At 43.0% G+C, this 18,872-nt stretch overlaps 1 protein-coding gene across 5 annotated transcripts in view; it reads left to right on the top strand.

Annotated features, from left to right (window-relative positions):
- Positions 1–18,872, top strand: part of VEPH1 (ventricular zone expressed PH domain containing 1) — a 137,414-nt gene that overhangs the window by 83,091 nt on the left and 35,451 nt on the right. For 3 of the 5 annotated variants that reach the window (XM_088669119.1, XM_088669117.1, XM_088669118.1), the window contains exons 10-11: positions 11,742–11,881; positions 16,802–16,939. In XM_088669119.1, coding sequence (XP_088525245.1) covers positions 11,742–11,881; positions 16,802–16,939 — 278 coding nt within the window. The remainder of the gene's footprint in view (positions 1–11,741; positions 11,882–16,801; positions 16,940–18,872) is intronic. The other 2 variants (XM_035133536.3, XM_060274451.2) reach the window with 1 other exon arrangement.

Here is an 18,872-nt window from a genome sequence, read left to right as displayed (position 1 = left end):
GGAATCTTCTTTCTTGTAGCTTGAATCCATTGCTCCGTGTCCGCTTCTCTGGAGCAGCAGAAAACAACCTTTCACCCTCCTCTATATGACATCCTTTTATATATTTGAACATGGCTATCATATCACCCCTTAACCTTCTCTTCTCCAGGCTAAACATACCCAGCTCCCTAAGCCGTTCCTCATAAGGCATCGTTTCCAGGCCTTTGACCATTTTGGTTGCCCTCCTCTGGACACGTTCCAGCTTGTCAGTATACTTCTTGAACTGTGGTGCCCAGAACTGGACATAGTACTCCAGGTGAGGTCTGACCAGAGCAGAATACAGTGGTACTATTACTTCCCTTGATCTAGATGCTATACTCCTATTGATGCAGCCCAGAATTGCATTGGCTTTCTTAGCTGCTGCATCACTTGGTCAAGTCAACTCACCAACCCCACTGTGGAGGGATGCACAGCCTTTCTAGTTAATTATACAGCAGTTCATTATTTTAAATTTGCATCAACACATATAAATTAGTGTGTGCAAGTTTTATGCACTTCTGCACCCTATTTTGCTCTCTTTTCGGTGATACACTTCTTTTTTAGCAGGCCTTATGCGGCTACCCTAAAAGTAACTCTCCCGCTTCCTGTTCCCGGCAAGGACTTTGCTTGAGTTGGGTAGCAATTTTGAAGTGAATTGCTATTTAGTTAGTTTAGGAGTGCCCTTTGCTTGGCTAGAAATGTTATCTTTTGTTGTGAAAATCAAACCCCATGACAACCTGGCACAGGTTCATATTTATGTCTATGAGGCTGCAATCCTATACATGCTTAGCTAGGAGTAAGTCCCAGGGCACTCGGTAAGCAGAAGTAGCTCTAGGACTGGGCTGCATAACTTGGAGTTCAAGTTTAGTGCTTAGGTATTTCAGAGGGGGAAGAAACAAGATCCAAACCATTAAAAAATTGATCTGTTAAATTTAATAAAGAACCTGCTTTACATCTTGTTTAATTCCATCCAAGATCACTTATTTAATCTATATATAAGAAATAGCTTCTAGATCCAATGCACTGACAACCACAATATTTCATCTTCTTACTTCCTTACTTTCACAAAATTACCATCTTTACCACCTGTTTCTCTTTTAATTTAAAAACAAAACAAGGAGGGGTAGTTTTCATCAGCTTATATTTCTCCAGATGTCTTGCGATCTTCCTTCTTATCTGCGTTTCAGGAATTTTGCTTACTACAAAGCTAGGCTTACTGGTTTATAATTTCCTGGAGGACCAGTTCGTTTATTAAATCTAGTTGGACTTTGTTGGCTGCGATTTCCAGCCAGTTCTATTTCTGTATATATCTAGTATAACAGGATGTTTTTCTTTTTCCTGTTTGATCTTACAGAAATTGATTACTTTGACATATTTTGAGATCATTCTCAGGTTGTCTGCACACATGAGATCAATACAGTCAATATTGTGACCTTATGATCAACAGCATGTAAGACAGGAAACAAGTGGGAAATGTATTGCTAAAATCACAGCTAATTTTCAGCAATGGCCTTAGATGTCCACCTATTATTGATTGACATTAGCCCGTTTTTATGGACTTTACACATAAAAGATTCTGTCCTAAGAGCCTTCTATTGATCTACGATAGCAACGATCGCTTCATTCGGACATTTGATTCTGAGCACATGAAGGATCCTGTGATAACATACAGTTCTAGCCTCGACTTCCGGTCTGCCGCGCTGGAAAATGGAGGCGCAGAAACCTCGCGCTGCGAGGTTTCTGGCATCGCGGAGGGGGGGAATCCGCGGGGGCACGCGGATCCCCGTAAATACCCCTGGTTGAGCGTCCAGGGGGCAAATTTTGCCTGGCGGAGCTCCAGAAGCGACTCCTCAGCTGCCCAGGAAGCCCGCAAGAGCCCCTGAGAGCCAGCCGAGTGGCAGTCGCGGGAGCCATTTTAGGCATACCATCGTTACCTCCAAGAAGCGAAGCTCTGAGCCTCCAACCTGCAGGCGGTGGATTCTTCCTGAAAAAGTTACGATCTGGACGAAGTAAGTTGAAACCAATCAATTTGAAACAAGAATTTGGCAGTGGGAGGCGGAGATTAAAAAGGGAAGTCATCTCCCCCCGATTGAGTAACTAAAGATCGCAGCAAGCTAGAAAACCCAGAAATGCTGTAAAAAGAGCTTTTTCCTGAGGCAGAGTAAAGGAAAAAGTAAGCGGTGTATTTATCTCTGCAAAAGACTGAGATCCAGCATGAGAAAAGCCCCCTGCGAGCCTGGAGTCGGGTCAAAGGAAAGATCAGTCAGTTTGCTGATTAACGTCACAATACAAAGGAATGTGTCTGGCTGAATGTGAGAGACTGAGAGCTGTAAACAGTGAAAGAGGATTTGTTTTGCCTTGAGGCTGCTCAGTATTGACTCTGAGGAAAAGAAGGAGTAAAGAGAGAGATTCTGACCAAGTGGGACTGGATTCTTGGCTTTTTGCCTATTTGTTCACTTTTCATATATATTGGACTAAAATTTCAACTCCACGGCCGGTCTGTACAAAGATGGAGGAGGTTTTAGACAAAGGAATAGGAGAGAAGGTTCCAGAGAGTGGACAGGAAGTCACACAGTGGGACTTAATATTGGCAACAATTTTGGATCTTACTAAGCAAGTGAGTATCTCCAAGCTTGATGTAAACTTTCTGAGAGAAGAGACTGTCGAGACATTTGTTTTTGACTGTAAAACACAGGATCCAACAGATATAGAAGATCAGGAGAAGGGAGAAGAAAAAAGATTGGAAGACCAGGACTGTGCTGGAGTGACGTATGTAAAAAACATAGAAGAGGAGAAAGATAATACTGAAGGACAATATGCTGAACCAATGGATTTATTTCCTGAAAAGAACACTGTTCTACTGGTGGGAGGGGTGGAACAGGGAGGGAAAGTAGGAGAAAACACTGTTTCACTGGTGAGAGAAGTGAAACAGGAGAGGGTAAAAGCAAAAAAGCACCCCAAAAAAGAGGTTGGGAAAATCAGCGCCCCGGTGAGAGAGGGGAGGACACAAACAGTTGGGGGGCAGAAAGAGGATGAAAAGGTGCAAAGATACAAAGTGATGGGATTACAGAAGAGGGGGGCAAGAGTTCGGCAAAAGTTGGTATGGGACAGACTAGGGGGGGGGGGTTGAGAGGTCTTGGATTATTTGGTATTGTCTGAAATAATATGGTCTGATCTCGGAATGTATTAAGGATTGTATGAAGAACCTGGCTGATTCATCTGGAGACTTCGATTCCAGGGAAGGGGGGGTGGGAACTTTGTTGTGTGGGTGGAAGTAAATGGGTAATAAATTAGGATGCGAATCTTATATATTTTTGGGTAAGGGAAAGAGATTAGGGATTAGATAATAATAATTTTGGAGAGAGGATGTTAAGAGAAAAGAGGTTAAAGTACAAGGAGAATGGATAATAGCAATGAAAAAGATGAAAAAGTTGAAATTTAGAAAAAAGAATGTGAAGTTAGAATGGGAAAATGCGAGAACTATTTTTTAACAATAAGAACTCAAGAAGGGGAAATGAGGAAGTCTGAATCTGTTTTTGTTTTTTGTTTTTGTTTTTTGTTTTTTTTTGTCGTTTTTTTTATGTATTTTTCTTTTTTGTGCCTTTTTCTTTTTTCTTGTATTTCTTGTTAAAATTTAATAAAAATTATATTAAAAAAAAAACATACAGTTCTAGCCTCATCCTCTTGACAACAACACAATTGCCAGCCAGGCCACTGGCTGACACATGAATCTGAATGGGTGCTTCTGTGCATGTAGGGTTTCAAACATGTAAATAAGAGCCCTAGTCAAACAGGGTTCCAGACTCTGTGTCAGAAGGTGTTATGTACTGAGCTGAATCCTAGAACAATAGGATCCAGAATGCAGCAGTCTGCTTGGTCCGCAGGAGCCACCCAATCCAGCTCCAGGTGGAAGTGAATCAGCAACCTGACTGGCCTGCAGGAGCAGCCAATCAGGCTGCTGGCAGAAGTCAGTCCACAACCTGATTGGCCTACAGGAGCAGCCAATCAGGCTGCTGGCATCAGAAACCTTATTCTCATACAATACTATGATTGCATTGGCTGGAAGACGTAACCGGCATATTTGTGATTGTCATGAGAGCTAGCCCCACACATTCCAAAAAGATGTTTTGTTTGGTACGCACAGATACTGATTGCCTGAATAGGGCATTGGGGATTTTCCTTAGGGCTGGTTCACACTTCCAGCTGACCCTCGAACATAGGAATGAGCACTTTTAGAAAGCACGCAACTGAAGTGACCAGCTGAAATGAAATTCCCGTCAGTATTCTTTGGTCCATGATAGCTCGCATTCCGTCGCATAAATCATCATATTATGTTCCAATGCTGCATAGTTTTCATAAGTCGTTTTGATGAGTTATTGTGCATTTTATGTTAGATTGGGGGAAAGCAAATTGGTACGGCAGTTGTAAAGTTTTGTCTTAAGCTCCGCATTGGCTCTCCCCCCCCCCCCGTTCTTATTTTTTTCTGTAGGATATAAACTTGAACAGCAAATATTTGATGGAGTGTATGACAGAATTCCCCTTGATAACTAGGGCAAGACTGCCCTTGGTCTGAATTTGGTTGGTGTTATGTTTTGTGCTGTGCTGTGAGATAATTAGTACCATATGATGGGATAGATGGGAAAGATCACTGCTCCCCTGCAGTGCTTGCTTCTGGAACCTTTTGATAAGTTTAAGCATGGCATGAGCCAAAGCGTGATTGAGAACACATGGGCTTCTGCTAGCTCAGTGCAACCACAAACTTGCAGAGACGCAGAGCAGCATTTCTGAAAATCAGTTGTGTTTTCACTATGCCAAAAATAAAAAAAAATAGCTGGCCTCTTATTATTTAAATCTGATGTTAAGCTCCAGACCCAAAAGTACTGTTCCCATACTGTGAAAAGTTCATATGCCAACACTCAAAGTGGTGTGTTTTTTGTTCATTGATGTAGGCTGCCTTTACCAATTGCACTTTAGTACCCATGGCAGCACAGCCAGTATTATAAGAAGGGCACTAATCTGCTGCTCAGAAATAGAATCAAGGACCTTTCCGCATTTTCATGACTAGGAGGGGGGGCATTATTTAGCCAGATGTCACAACTCTGCATGGCCATTACCTTTTCTAATGGGCACAGATAGCAGCTTCAGTGGATAATTTTCAGGGGGTGAGCAAGTGCAGTGTGGGGAAGAGTTAAACCTTCTTCCCCTGATGCCACAGTCCTGACTGGGGCTCTCCTCAATAGCTGCTTTCTGTAAAAGAAATATAGGTTGATAATTGCTATCATGGAACTCCCACATCATCTAAAATGTTTCCTTTAATTGCTAGGGAAATCTCACTTCAGAGCTAGAAACGACCTTGGGAAGGGAGCAGAGGTTCTGTTTCTGTGAGGTGGCTTGGAATGGATCAGAAGTAGGGTGGGTGGGTGTGGAATAACCACTGATGTTCAGCTTCCAAAAAACGTTTGCAAACCGGAACACTCACTTCCGGGTTTGCAGTGTTCGGGAGCCTATTTGTTCAAAAACTAAGCTGTTTGAGAACCAAGGTACCACTGTATGCCCAAACATGTGAGTAGGCTTTGTCCAGCAAGCAAGACAGTGAGCTGAAAGCTCTTTTGGTGCCAGGTAACCCCAAGTGGACCCAGTGTGAAAAGGGCTTTCAAGGGCTGCCCACCTTGCCTGGGACTTGACTTTGCACAATTTCAACCATTGTATGGTTGAAATTGCACAAGTCACATAAGGGATTACAGTAGCTGTATTGCACTTTTATTCCCCCAAGAAGATTAATGCAGATTAAATGAGGGCCCTCTTCCCATCCTAGCAGGGACGCATCTAAGCCTTAACAATGGTAGTGGCACTTCATACTGTTGGACCATTCCCTGGCCTCTGATTGTGAGTCTTCCATCCCAAAGAAGGGCCATGGCAGCTTCGATCTGACGCAGGAGAAGTGGATAGCTAAATGCCAGCAATGACTCAAGGAGCAAGCAGCTGTCTGAGCAAGGGGAAATACCCACACTTCATCTAGACTGTTACTTTAAATTCATCCATGCAGCCATTTTCCTGTAGCTTTAGAGCTCTGCCTCTTCCCTTTTGCCTTTCATGGAATGCATTTTCTAACCTTCCTTTGTTAACCTGCAAAGGTCAAATGTGTTCACAATAACCGAATAATCGTCTTGCGTACTGCCACAAGGAAAACACAGAAAGGGATACTATGTAAGGTCACCATATGTTGTTGATTTAAAGAAATTCCCCATATTTCAGAGCGTGATGGGTCTCTTTTATTGTGCAGAGATTTCCTACTGCTTAGGGTATGGCTTGTGAGAAATGCTTATCGCAATGCCTGCGGCTTTTATTATTTATTACGTCCCACCTATTTCCAAAGGTAGTTTCCATGCTGCATATCAATAATCTGTAATAATAGCCAACATCATGTTTGCAAGTGTCTGTGTGTCTGCCTCCTCCCCTTGTACGGCTTTACCAGCATAGGAGGTTTCGAGACCCCCCACAATTCCTTTTTCTTCAGCAATTTGGTATCACCAACGATCTTGCCTACCTCAGTGCCTACCCCAAACTCTGGATCATTAACAAACAAGTGAAAAAGCACAGGTGCCAAATACACTAATCTCAGTTCTATTTGCATACAGCTACTGTTCTCTTGATCATTTTGCTGGGACAAACAGCCCAATGAAAAGGTACATAACAGTTGTATGCATACCATATTGTAAGGGGGAGGGCTTATAGAGAACCCCCCCTTCATCCGAAGCAGCCCGTCTCCCAGCAGTCATGAGAGCGAAGAGTCTGATGGAGGGAGTCAGGGAACGGAGAGGGAGGGCCAGGGTTCTGGCAGCATCCAAGAGCCTCTGCTCCATAGGCAGGAAGAAAGGGAGGCGGACAAAGAGGACAGGAATCGGTCAGACAGAAGACCCGTCCCCCCCGACGCCGGAATTGAGGAGGAGGAGGAAAGGGAGGCGCTTCTCAGTTCCGAGGCTTTTATGTTGGTCCAGAACGTGGAGGGGGGCAGTGCAGGAATCTGACTCGAGCGGGTAGACATGGAATCAGTAGTTCGTTACACTGTAAATAATGTGCACCAATAAAAACGTCTGAAAGACAAGCATGTGGAAGGTCATTACTCAAGAGTAGTTACCACATCCCTGACACATATGTTTAAAGCACACAGCTTCCCCTGAAGAATTCTAGGAACTGTTGTTTATGCCTGACAGAACTATAATTCCCAGCACCCTACTTCAATTCTTGCCCACTTCAGAAAGCATACCGTATTTTGGTCATGTGGAGCCTTTGGTGAAGAGGCATAGTATAATCACTTGCATTTACAGATGATAGCCATCTTCCTCAATGCCTAATTTAGCTTGGGACATTTATAAAGACAAGTCAGCTGAGATGTTGCTTGAAGAAAATGAAAGCTGGTGAATATGAATGGGTGAAATAGTTCTCATCCTGCCTCATTGTTATGGGCTTTCACACTAATAAGTCCCAGCCAGCATTGTCAGCAGACCATGATGATGAAAGCTGTTGTTCAACAACATCTGGAGGACCTCAGTTTCCCCATTCATCAGCTGGGGGATCACATGCTTGAATATCACTCCTTACTATATCCCTGAACATGCAAAACTTAGCAAATGAGGGGCAAAGATTCTAGAAAACTAATTAGGTAAGCTAGTTTTAGGTACAGGACTACTGTAGATTCAGTATTAGACTGTTGTTAAAAGAAGACAAGATTCTGGGATTCACTGGAGCTTTCAAGAATATAAAGAATTAAATGGTCATTTAATCTGCACTGAGCTTCCTCTATCTATCTATCTATCTATCTATCTATCTATCTATCTATCTATATCATATATTTTTACTTTATTCCCTTACTTTTTCCAGCCATATATGCAGCTCCATCTTGAATAGATTGTTGACTTTACTGCTTCAAAATAGCATCAAATGAAGTTTAATACAAGCTATGGTTCGCATCTCCTGTCTAACTTTTAAGTGGTAGGGGAAAGTCTGGAAAACTATTACGGTACATTTTGTGGGCCTTAATCATATACATACTTGGTTATCTTGCGGGTAGCTGTTTCTATGTGAGCTTCTTAAGTCTCAAAGTCACTGATAGAAATAATAGAATCCAGAGTGGAGAAAGCATTACAGAATAATCGAGAACGGCTTTGGACTTATTGGAATGTCAGGGGAACAGAAAGCACAACTTTCCCAAGAGTCTAGAAAATGTTCTACTTCAGACAATATAGAGAATTCCAGGAATTCCAAGGAAAAAAGGGAAAATAATGAATTTCATCCCTCCTCTCCCATTCAGCAAAGTTGCCCAGACTTGATACTTTTTTGGGGTCAAACTATACATGATTTTAAACATCTCATTAGGAAGCTATCATTTTTTAAAAAAAACAACAACGATAATAATAGCAGGTGAGGCGCAATTTTCATCAGGACCACAACATGCAGAAAGGGGAGACTTAACCCTTTCACAACCCACCATGGTCCCAACAATCACTCTCACCAGTCACCACACTGCTATCACAGCCCCCCCCCCGGGGGGGCAGGAATGTTCCCATTGGCACCAGTGGGAGCTTTTTCTCTGGGACTAATGCCATTGTTGAGGGGTGGTTTTCAGCGGTAGTAAGGCTGCGGCAAAAAGCATTAAACCTCAGCTTCCTGTGTGCTTAGGTCTTTGTGATCTACCCACTATTTAAAATGCTAATTGAAAAATAATAAAAACTGATGGTCTTTCTCCATAGATTTCAAACTAAACACATTGTGGCTCAGTTTTTCTCGCACACTATCTTCTACTATTTATTGGTGGGGTGGTCTGCTCCAGGGTCAGGAATGGGGAACAGACAGACAGGACTGAACAAAGGGATAGCTCTACCCAGTCTACTGTAATTTATCATGTAATTCAGGGGTCCCCAAACTAAGGCCCGGGGGCCGGATGCGGCCCAATCACCTTTTCAATCCGGCCCGCGGATGGTCCGGGAATCAGCATGTTTTCACAGGAGTAGAATGTGTCCTTTTATTTAAAATGCATCTCTGGGTTATTTGTGGGGCATAGGAATTCATTCATATTTGTTTTCAAAATATAGTCCAGCCCCCCACAAGAGAGGTCCCCCCACAAGGTCCACACACACTTCCAGGGACTAATTCCCCCTTCCCCCGCGGGTGCGCCCGCCCGCTCTCCTGCTTTCGCCCCTCAGTAACGGCTAAACGATCCTTCAGCCCAGCAGCCGCATCACTCGCGCACACTCTCTATCCACACCCACCTACCCTCCCTTTCCCTTTCGCCGGCACACGCCTGCCTCCTCTCCTTCCCCTCTAACAGAGAAGAAACCAGGAGGAAAGAGAGAGATCCTTCCGTAGCGCAGCAGAGGCAAGGGGAAGCCTTTTTTGGTATGGTTGTGTATATGCAAGCATGTAATCTCTCTCACGGTCCTGGTTTATCCCGTCCAAAGTCTCTGCGCTCCAAGTCCCAACGGCTGTCCGTGGGGCACATGCACAGTAGCACAATCCCACGGACACAGAGACTGGACGCAGAGACACTTGCACTTTATTATATAGGATATATATACACACACACACACACACACACACATACACACATACTGTATATATATAATTACTTCTGATCACTTCTGAATATAGTAGATGTGAATTAAAAGAAAGATATAAGAGACTGCCAAATGTATGTTTCATTTGTGATTTTTTTTATTTATTTTTTAAATGAAATGAAATTTGCAGATTCTGGCTTGTGGTTTCTGATTCTTTTCATGTGAATGAACACTGTGTTTGGGTTAGTGCCACGAAATGGATGCGCCACATAAATACGTTTCTTCTGTGTCTCACTGTGGTTCTGTTCAATGACAATATGGATTCTAAATGGAAGATTCTTCAATTAACAATTACTAAAAATAAAAAAGACCATGATGACAGCTGCATGTTTTAAAGTAAAGCTACAAATTATGTTTAAACTGGAGGACGTGTTTTAGGCCTCAAAGTGCCTATTAGTTAACATAAATTAAGAAGCTTTTTAATCATGGAACCCACTGATTAAACAACAACCAACAGTGAACAGTGGTTAACCAAGTATACTTTAGTAAGCAAGATTGTGAATGCAAATGGATTGCAGATTTATTTATTTATTTAAGAAAGCAGCAGGTGGTAAAGATTTACACTCGTCGAAGAAGTGAGTGTGTCGTGTACAACTCATTTGAATGCTAAGGGGTCCGATAAAAGGCTAAACCTTGTGGACTAGGCATATAAATATAAGGCATGAATTACAAAAAAACCAGATATATAATTTATAATACTTAAAATATGCCTACCGTCGGACTTAATACTCTTTGCAGCAACAGAAGATAAAATAATCTGGCATGCTCCTCCTCCTATTGTGGTATCATTGCCAGGCAATTGTTCAGGTGTTCAGTACTGCCAATGTGATGGTTTGCTACCTACGATGTTCTGCAAATCGGGTCCTCCCTTAAAGAGGGCATGTGTTGCGGTGAGACCTGGCAACCAAACCCTATGTTGTGGGTGGGTATGATTGGATAGCCACAACACCCAATTGGTAGGTCCTTTGATGCAGGGCTCAATCAGGCCAATGGGACGCAGGCTAAACGGATCAAGGGACCTATATATACCTATGCATGTGACCCTGAGCTTCCTCTTCCGGTCAGTGCATCGGAACACCCGCCCACCTCTCCCTATATTTAGGGCTTGTGCACTTGACCTTGCTATGCCGTCGTGTGTCGTCTGCCATTGGAATAGGGGCACAGCAGGAATTTTCCCCACTTGGCTGATTGGCTGGCGCCATTTGGGTTTCACTTTCCATGTAGCAAATTGTCACAACTTGTAGGGTTGCGGATAGGCTCTGGTTCAAGTGATAGGAATGGGGGGACGCTCTCACCATCCCTATGTGAAGGGTATTCCGTTAAAGGAATCCAGGGACTCAATGGTTTGGTCAACCCTGCGAGGGGTTGTGCCTGTGCCTGAGTCCAGGGGGACATCTGGGTGGTGGACATAGCATGTCCTTGGCTTTCTGCCATTCCAGGTGTTCACCCTTGGCTGACCTATGCTGGTGCCCTGGATCAGCGCTACCTGCAGGGAGCTAGTCGAACCAGAGCCTATGCAACCACTCACCTGCTATAATCAATAAAGTTGTGGCCTAAATTCTGCCAAAAACCAAACCAAAATTTGAGTCTTGTCTGAATTTATTTAAGGAGGAGGTTTAAAGGTCTTAACACACAAACACTATTCTGAGGAGATAGCTGAGCATATGTTGGCTTCTCCATTTGCACCAAAGTGACAGCACACTGAGAGATTCCTCATGACCTCAGAAATGTAGGTGCACTTAAGAAAACGCAGTGGGTCGCATCCAGATCCCCATGTAGACAGGAACATGGCCTTCTTCTTTATTATCCATAAGAAGGACTTGTCCTTGCATGTATGGTCATCTTCTAACATCCAAATGAAATTTCATAGTCAAGAATGAAAAGTATGTGAGTGCAGGGCTCAGAATCACATCCATAATGGTTTACATTGAAGTTTGTTGATGGATGTTACCTTACCACACCCCTCCGTAGGAATGAATTTTATAACATGCCATAGCACCACAGTACTAGGTATCAATGAAGAGTGCATGCCTTAAGTGTAAAATAATCATACTTAGGTTTCCATTAAATAATAACAGCTGACACTAATAACATGTATTTCCCCCCCAGATACCGTCAGAAGTTGTGTAGCAAAGTTGTTCTTCAGCTGTCCCCTGAAAGGACATTACTGCCTGTACAGTAAATCCTGTTTTACTCTCATCAGTCAACAGCCTCAGCTTTGGATCCACATCATGTTTCTCTTTCGGCAGGTGTGTGCAATATGTACGTATCAATAGTGGCACTTTTATCATTTAAAGTTCCCACCCCACCCCAATTAAAGACTAAATTGCTATCTCTTTGGAGATGCTGTTGACCCTTGTCACTGTCATTGGGAGGTGAGTATTATTTTTCAGGGTTTAATAATAATAATAATAATAATAAATTTTTATTTATACCCCGCCATAGCTGCCAAGTTTTCCCTTTTCTCGTGAGGAAGCCTATTCAGCATAAGGGAATTTCCCTTAAAAAAAGGGAGAACTTGGCAGCTATGTACCCCGCCCTCCCCAGTCAAAAACCGGGCTCAGGGCGGCTCACACCAACAGAATTACAATAAAACATAAAAACAATTAATTAAAATACAGATTAAAATACAGTATTAAAATTTAAAATGCAGCCTCATTTCAAGTAGTCCATAAATCCAAGCCATGAGGGAGGAAAACACAGGGGTCAGGCTGAATCTAACCCAAAGGCCAGGCGGAACAGCTCTGTCTTGCAGGCCCTGCGGAAAGATGACAAATCCTGCAGGGCCCTGGTCTCCTGGGAAAGAGCGTTCCACCAAGTTGGGGCCAGTACTGAAAAGGCCCTGGCTCTAGTAGAGACCAATCTAGCCATCTTATGGCTCGGGATCTCCAGAATATTGTTGTTTGTGGACCTTAAGGTCCTCCGCGGGGCATACCAGGAGAGGCGGTCCCGTAGGTACGAGGGTCCCAAGTTTGCAGTTACAGGGCCCCTGATATATTAACCAAGGTCATTGTTAACTACAGGTGAAATTCGGAAAATTAGAATATTGTCGAAAAGTGCATTTATTTCAGTAATGCAACTTATTATTATTATTTTATTATTATTTTTACAAATGCTTTCTTTTGGAAATTCCACAAATAGTTACAATAATACAAAAATACACAAAAATAAGCATCACTATTACATTTCATTAATTACATTCCATTTATAATTGACCCGCCTAACGACAAATAATTACAATTACAACAAATAAAGGCTTGACATATCTTGCTTTGCATGTCATGCATCCATCTCATATATTGGTTTCACCTTTTAAGTTGCATTACTGAAATAAATGCACTTTTTGACGATTTTCTAATTTTCCGAGTATCACCTGTATGCTTTCCTTGTAAGGCAGAATTTGGAAAGGGCTTGCAAACTGAGGTTTTACAATGAACTTTGGTCCTTGTATTAACCACAGTTGGCATTGGTCTAGCATGAAACCATTAATACCAACAGGGCAATGGATGGGGAATTGCACCAGAAATGGGGGCAGGTATGTGAGTTACTGATTTGCAATCTACATTTTTCAGGGGGCCAGTGTTATGTCTACTTCAGACATCCAGGATTGTCATTATTGAGATTTTTCGTCTGCTAATAATGCTGTTTAACATGCCTTTAGCTTTAACTGTACTGTATGCTGCTTCTGCTGGTTTGGGTTTTTATTTTATTTTAATTATTTCACAACATTTTACTTGATTTTGCAAGCATGCTGGAAAAGGATAAAGACCGACTAAATTGCTTTTGCATGCAAGTTGTAATAAAATGGAAATTGTGGCCCGTTCCAAACAATGTTAATATTCTTGATGGATTTTCTTTTTACCATGTGATGATTCCAGCTCTCATATTTTGACTCCTATCTACGCAATAGTCTAAATGCAGTATGAATAACAGGCTGTGCAAATGAAAAGCAAAACACGGCTCAATATCAGTATTCCGTTCCCACTGAAGGGAAGGGCAGTGTGCAGGAAGAGAGCCGGTCTGCGCATTAGTCCAGGAATCCCAACCCAATTTCAGTGCTGTCAAACTCCATTTTATTCTTACATATCCTAATTCAGAGACAAATTAAATGATCAAGACACAAAGGCACCAGAGGAAGGAGGCAGAGTTGTCCTCCCCCGCCCCTCACAACGCCCCACTGAAGATCACGATATTCCTCTGAAGCACCTATATATCTATCTATATATATTTAAAGTAATTTTTAAAAAGTGATTTTAAAATACATTGCATTTTGGCAATTTATAATGTGGTGGTATACATACCCACTCAGGTGCAAGGTCTGTTAAGTTCAATAGTACTTAATCGCCAGCAAGGGAAATATGAATTAAGCTCCACTGAATCCAGTGGTACTTACTTCTGAGTACAGGACTGTGCCGTAAATCTTCAATATAGCAAAGAGAAGGTCATACAATCTTGCTTTGAATCTCTTCCACTCACCCGTACACACGAATTTATTTGCCTCTCTGGCACTGAAATTGCACCACTATAGAGATGTCTTCTCTGACATGGGGCTGTCCTCACACAATAATGACTGCTCCCCACCTCAAATGGGGGTCGCTTTTTGCGGGGTCACATGCAGCCCCTCGATCCTACATGATCCCCGGCAATTCAGCCCAGTTTTGCCTCCCCAAGCTGGATACCTGGAGGTTCCCACCTAACCTCAGACAGTTAACCAATCCCAGTTGAGGGGGTGTTGCCAGGGGAGTTGACCAGGTAGGGTTACCGTAGGACCGCCCTGCACACACAATAGAGGGTGGAACTTACCTGGGAGTCCTCAGTCAGCTCCAGAGCTTCTCCCACCCTGCCCTCCCTCAGTTTACACCTTCCTTTTGCAGGTTAACTTCTTTACAGGTATGCGGGCACTGCTACGGTCACTGATGGTTGCTGTTGAAGGACCGGGAAGGAATTTCCCTGCATTAGCAGGTTTTGCAAAATGTCACAACTTTGGCGGTTTCAGGCCTTGGGCGGAATTCTTTAGTCTATCTTCCCTAAATTGGGCGGGGGGGGGGGTAAAGTGATGACCCATGCCCCCCCCTGCGGCGGCAATCCCAGGGTTCCACGTTAAAGGGGTTGTGTGGAAGGGAGGCACTGGCCACACGCCGTTAGGTTGTCAGTGCTCTCCCCTGCGTTGCAGCAAAATGGGGGGGTGGGCTCTCTGCTTAAACATACATTTTCCAGAGCCAGCCCAACCTCCACGCAGTTTGGATAACCCTGGTGTTCCCCAGATCCCCGGACAGGGGCTGGGAGGGATAAACGCCAATGCCTAAGCCAAGGTCTCCCTACATCTGAAAGTTGAATAAAGTTGTGGCCAATTTTAATCCCATAACACGTTGTCATGAGCCATTATTCCTCCCGGGGGCCGCCTGGGGTCGGGGGGGTCTTTGCCTGGCCACGCAAAGTTATAGCTGGCATTTATTTACGCTGTGCAGTGTTTAATAACATGACCTGTTCACCAGGTATTTGAATCTAGAAAGCATGAGGCACAGAAACTGAAAGCTTCTTTTCCTCTCGGAAGCTCTTCACAGCCTTCTCCTTCCTCCTTAATTACCCCTGCCTGTCACTACTGTTGATACTCCTGTCAATCACAAATTGACACTCCTGCCATTCACAAATCCTGCTATTGAGCTGTGGCATGACTATTATGCTTGGCCAAAGCAGAAGAAACAGGACTAACATGAATCCCAAGAGCACCAATCAGCCAGTAGCTTAACACCCATTGGAATATTTCCATTTGCATTCATGTACTGTGGCAATGATTCAGCAAAACTTAAGTCGCACACTTCATTTGAATGTCTCATCTATTTACAGTTAACCTGAGGCTAAAAACTGAATGTTTATTTAGGTAATTGTGTGCACTCTGCCAAAGGTCCCACAGAAGCAGTCTCTGAGACATCAGAAAATATATTTCTTCCTCCAGGCAGATTTTAGGAGCCAAGGGTAGGAGAAACTTGTGGTTTGTGTGTTAAGGATATAGAACTACATCAGTAGAGGAACTGAAGTAAGGACTGAAGCATCTGAGTGAATTTGAACAGAACAGAGAATTAATTGAATCAAATAAAGGAAAGAAAGAATATGAAAAGGAAGTGTATATTGGAGGAGCTAATGTGGAAAGAATGTTGAATTGGGGGTGGTGGTGCAAGGAGCAAAGACACCATTGATGAATGAAGCTAGTATACTCCAGCAAGTTCACTGAAGAATAAGGTTAAAACCTGGTCTTGGGAAAAATAATAAGGTGAAATAGTTAAATACAGATAAAAATCAGTATTGAGGAAAGCATGATAACAGATGGGTGTAAGCTATGTACAGGTGAAACTCGAGAAATTAGAATATCGTCCAAAAGTGCATTTATTTCAGTAATGCAACTTATTATTTTTTATTTTATTTTAATAAATTTTAATAAATTGGAAATTCCACAGTAATAAAACAAATAGTTATAATAATACAAATATAAACAAAAATAAATATCACTATTACATTCCATTAATTACATTCCATTTATAATTGACCTGCCTAACGACAAATAATTACAATTACAACAAATAAAGGCTTGACATATCTTGCTTTGCATGTCATGCATCTATCTCATATATTGGTTTCACCTTTTAGGTTGCATTACTGAAATGAATGCACTTTTCGATGATTTTCTAATTTTCCGAGTTTCACCTGTATAGTGTAGGTCAGGCATCCCCAAACTTCGGCCCTCCAGATGTTTTGGACTACAATTCCCATCATCCCTGACCACTGGTCCTGTTAGCTGAGGATCATGGGAGTTGTAGGCCAAAACATCTGGAGGGCCACAGTTTGGGGATGCCTGGTGTAGGTTGCTTGAATCAATTATAATGTGTTGAGGACGGGGTTGCCATACCTGCATGTACCTCAGCTTCCTTAGCTTGAGCCTCAGAAAGACATGAGAGGGGGAAAGGTTTAAATTATCCATTGTCTCACTGCTTTCTCCCCAATACAAAAATTATTAGGATTGTTTCTTTTGGCTATCGACTCTGAAAGTTTTGGGAAGTCACCAAATAATTAACTGGGCTGCATGTCAGAACTTTTCTAACCTGTATTTTGTATTAATTGTCTGGGGAGAAAAAACACTGTTCATGAAGCTTTCTTCTTTCAATATTGCCCAGCAGAGCTTGTTCCCAGAAGCTTTCTCCATGCAAAATAATTCAGTGCAAGCCTTGAAAGCCTTGTGGGAGAAAACCCAGCTGAAGGGAACACACAGCTTCGAAACTGCAATGGTTCAGTCTACATTTCCACACCAAAAGGTATTTCTCTTCTCTCCCCCCCCCCCCCGAGAGCATTCATGCACATTACTATATGATAGATCAGTGCAGTAGCCACCGGATCTGGACAGAGATCACAAATCAATGCTGCTGCTCAGGATTATAGTGAAATAGTGAAATTTTAATGGACCATTGGCTGTGGAGTTTATGTGTGAATGCTGGAAGCCTCTGAGACAAGATGGGCTTCTTGAAGCATGGTTGTAAATAAGAGCATGGATATAATTAAAACTGAGGAAATGGGGAGAATCAATTGGATGCTGTTATCCCTATATGCTCACTGGAAGGACAGATCCTGAAGCTGAGGCTCCAATACTTTGGCCACCTCATGAGAAGAGAAGACTCCCTGGAAAAGACCCTGATGTTGGGAAAGATGGAGGGCACAAGGAGAAGGGGATGACAGAGGACGAGATGGTTGGACAGTGTTCTCGAAACTACGAACATGAGTTTGACCAAACTGCGGGAGGCAGTGGAAGACAGGAGTGCCTGGCATGCTATGGTCCATGGGGTCACGAAGAGTTGGGCACGACTAAACGACTAAACAACAACAATCCCTAGATATGACCTCCCTAGAAAGGACAGAGAAGTACTGGGAGTGGTGTAGCTAAGCATGTTAAGAGGGTATAAAATTCAGATAAAGTCAAAAGCTTAAAGGGACGTAGCATACATTTCGTTTCACATGTTTCGCAAATATAAAACTGGGAACAGAAAGGTGTTACTTTTAACAGCACCACATGGGAGAGGGCACGGTCTCTTTCTCTGCTCCATGGGTAGCAAATATTGCATGTGGACTTTTTTTTGTCCACATAACATGCTGTTATTTTGATCACCTTTTGGAGACTGAAAAGGAAGGAAAGCGTATGGGTTTGTCCAGAATGATAGAGGAAGGATATCCTTTTGTGAAGTATGCTTGTCTTGGCCATTTGTCTGACTGACATAATATCAGAGTGAACTTTTGCAAATAATGTACTTTTATATAGACACATACATGTGAGCTTGCATGCAGAGCTTGTCTCCTTTTTAATTTTTGCAGCGTCTCTTGTTTTTAAATGCTGTTCAGAGGCAGGTTGCCTTTGATCATTTAGGCATCATGGCTAATACCAACCAACAGGCCCATCCTCCATGACTGGGGCATAGTGGAAGAGGATGTTAGAACATAAGAAAAGCCTCCAGGATCAGGCCAGTGTCCCATCTGATCCAGCATCCTGTTCTCACCCTGGCCAGCCTCTCGTTCTCTCTGTGTACAGGGGTCAAATTACTGCTGCTCACTGCTTCTCCTCCCCCCCTCCCTTAGGAGGTCCTCACCGTCTGTCTCTTCTTCCTCTGTGTCTGCCTTTTCGCTGCTTGTCAGGAAGGTAAAATCTCTGCCACCACAAGGGAGAGCAACTGGCATCAGAACTATACTGACTCTGGCAATGAAGGTGGAACATAGCCATATCTTCTATGAATTCATCAACGCCATCCCAGTTGGTGGTCCTCACTATTTTGGGCAGGAGCGAATCCCATATTTTTACTGTTTGAAGAAGTACGTTCATTTGTCTATTCTGAATCTTCCAACATTCGGTGTAATTTGATGTCCCTAAGTTCTCAAGGACTGCCTGTGATCATCATCTGAGGCCCTTCCTTGTGGGCTCCCTCCACAAGAGGTCCAAGGGGTGGCAACACGAGAGCAGGTCTTTTCTGGTGTGGCTCCCCATTTGTGGAATAATCTCTCTCCAGGGAGGCTCGCCTGGCGCCTTTATTACATATATTTAGGCACTAGGCAAAGTGTTCCTCTATAACCAGCCTTTAGCTAATTAAACCTTCTATTGAGGGCACTAGGAGAAGGGGACGACAGAGGACGAGATGGTTGGACAGCGTTCTCGAAGCTACGAACATGAGTTTGACCAAACTGCGGGAGGCAGTGGAAGACAGGAGT

This window comes from Zootoca vivipara, chromosome 5 (assembly GCF_965207765.1).
Source record: "Zootoca vivipara chromosome 5, rZooViv2.hap1.1, whole genome shotgun sequence".
Lineage (NCBI taxonomy): Eukaryota > Metazoa > Chordata > Lepidosauria > Squamata > Lacertidae > Zootoca > Zootoca vivipara.
This window is presented reverse-complemented; position numbering and strand designations above follow the sequence as displayed.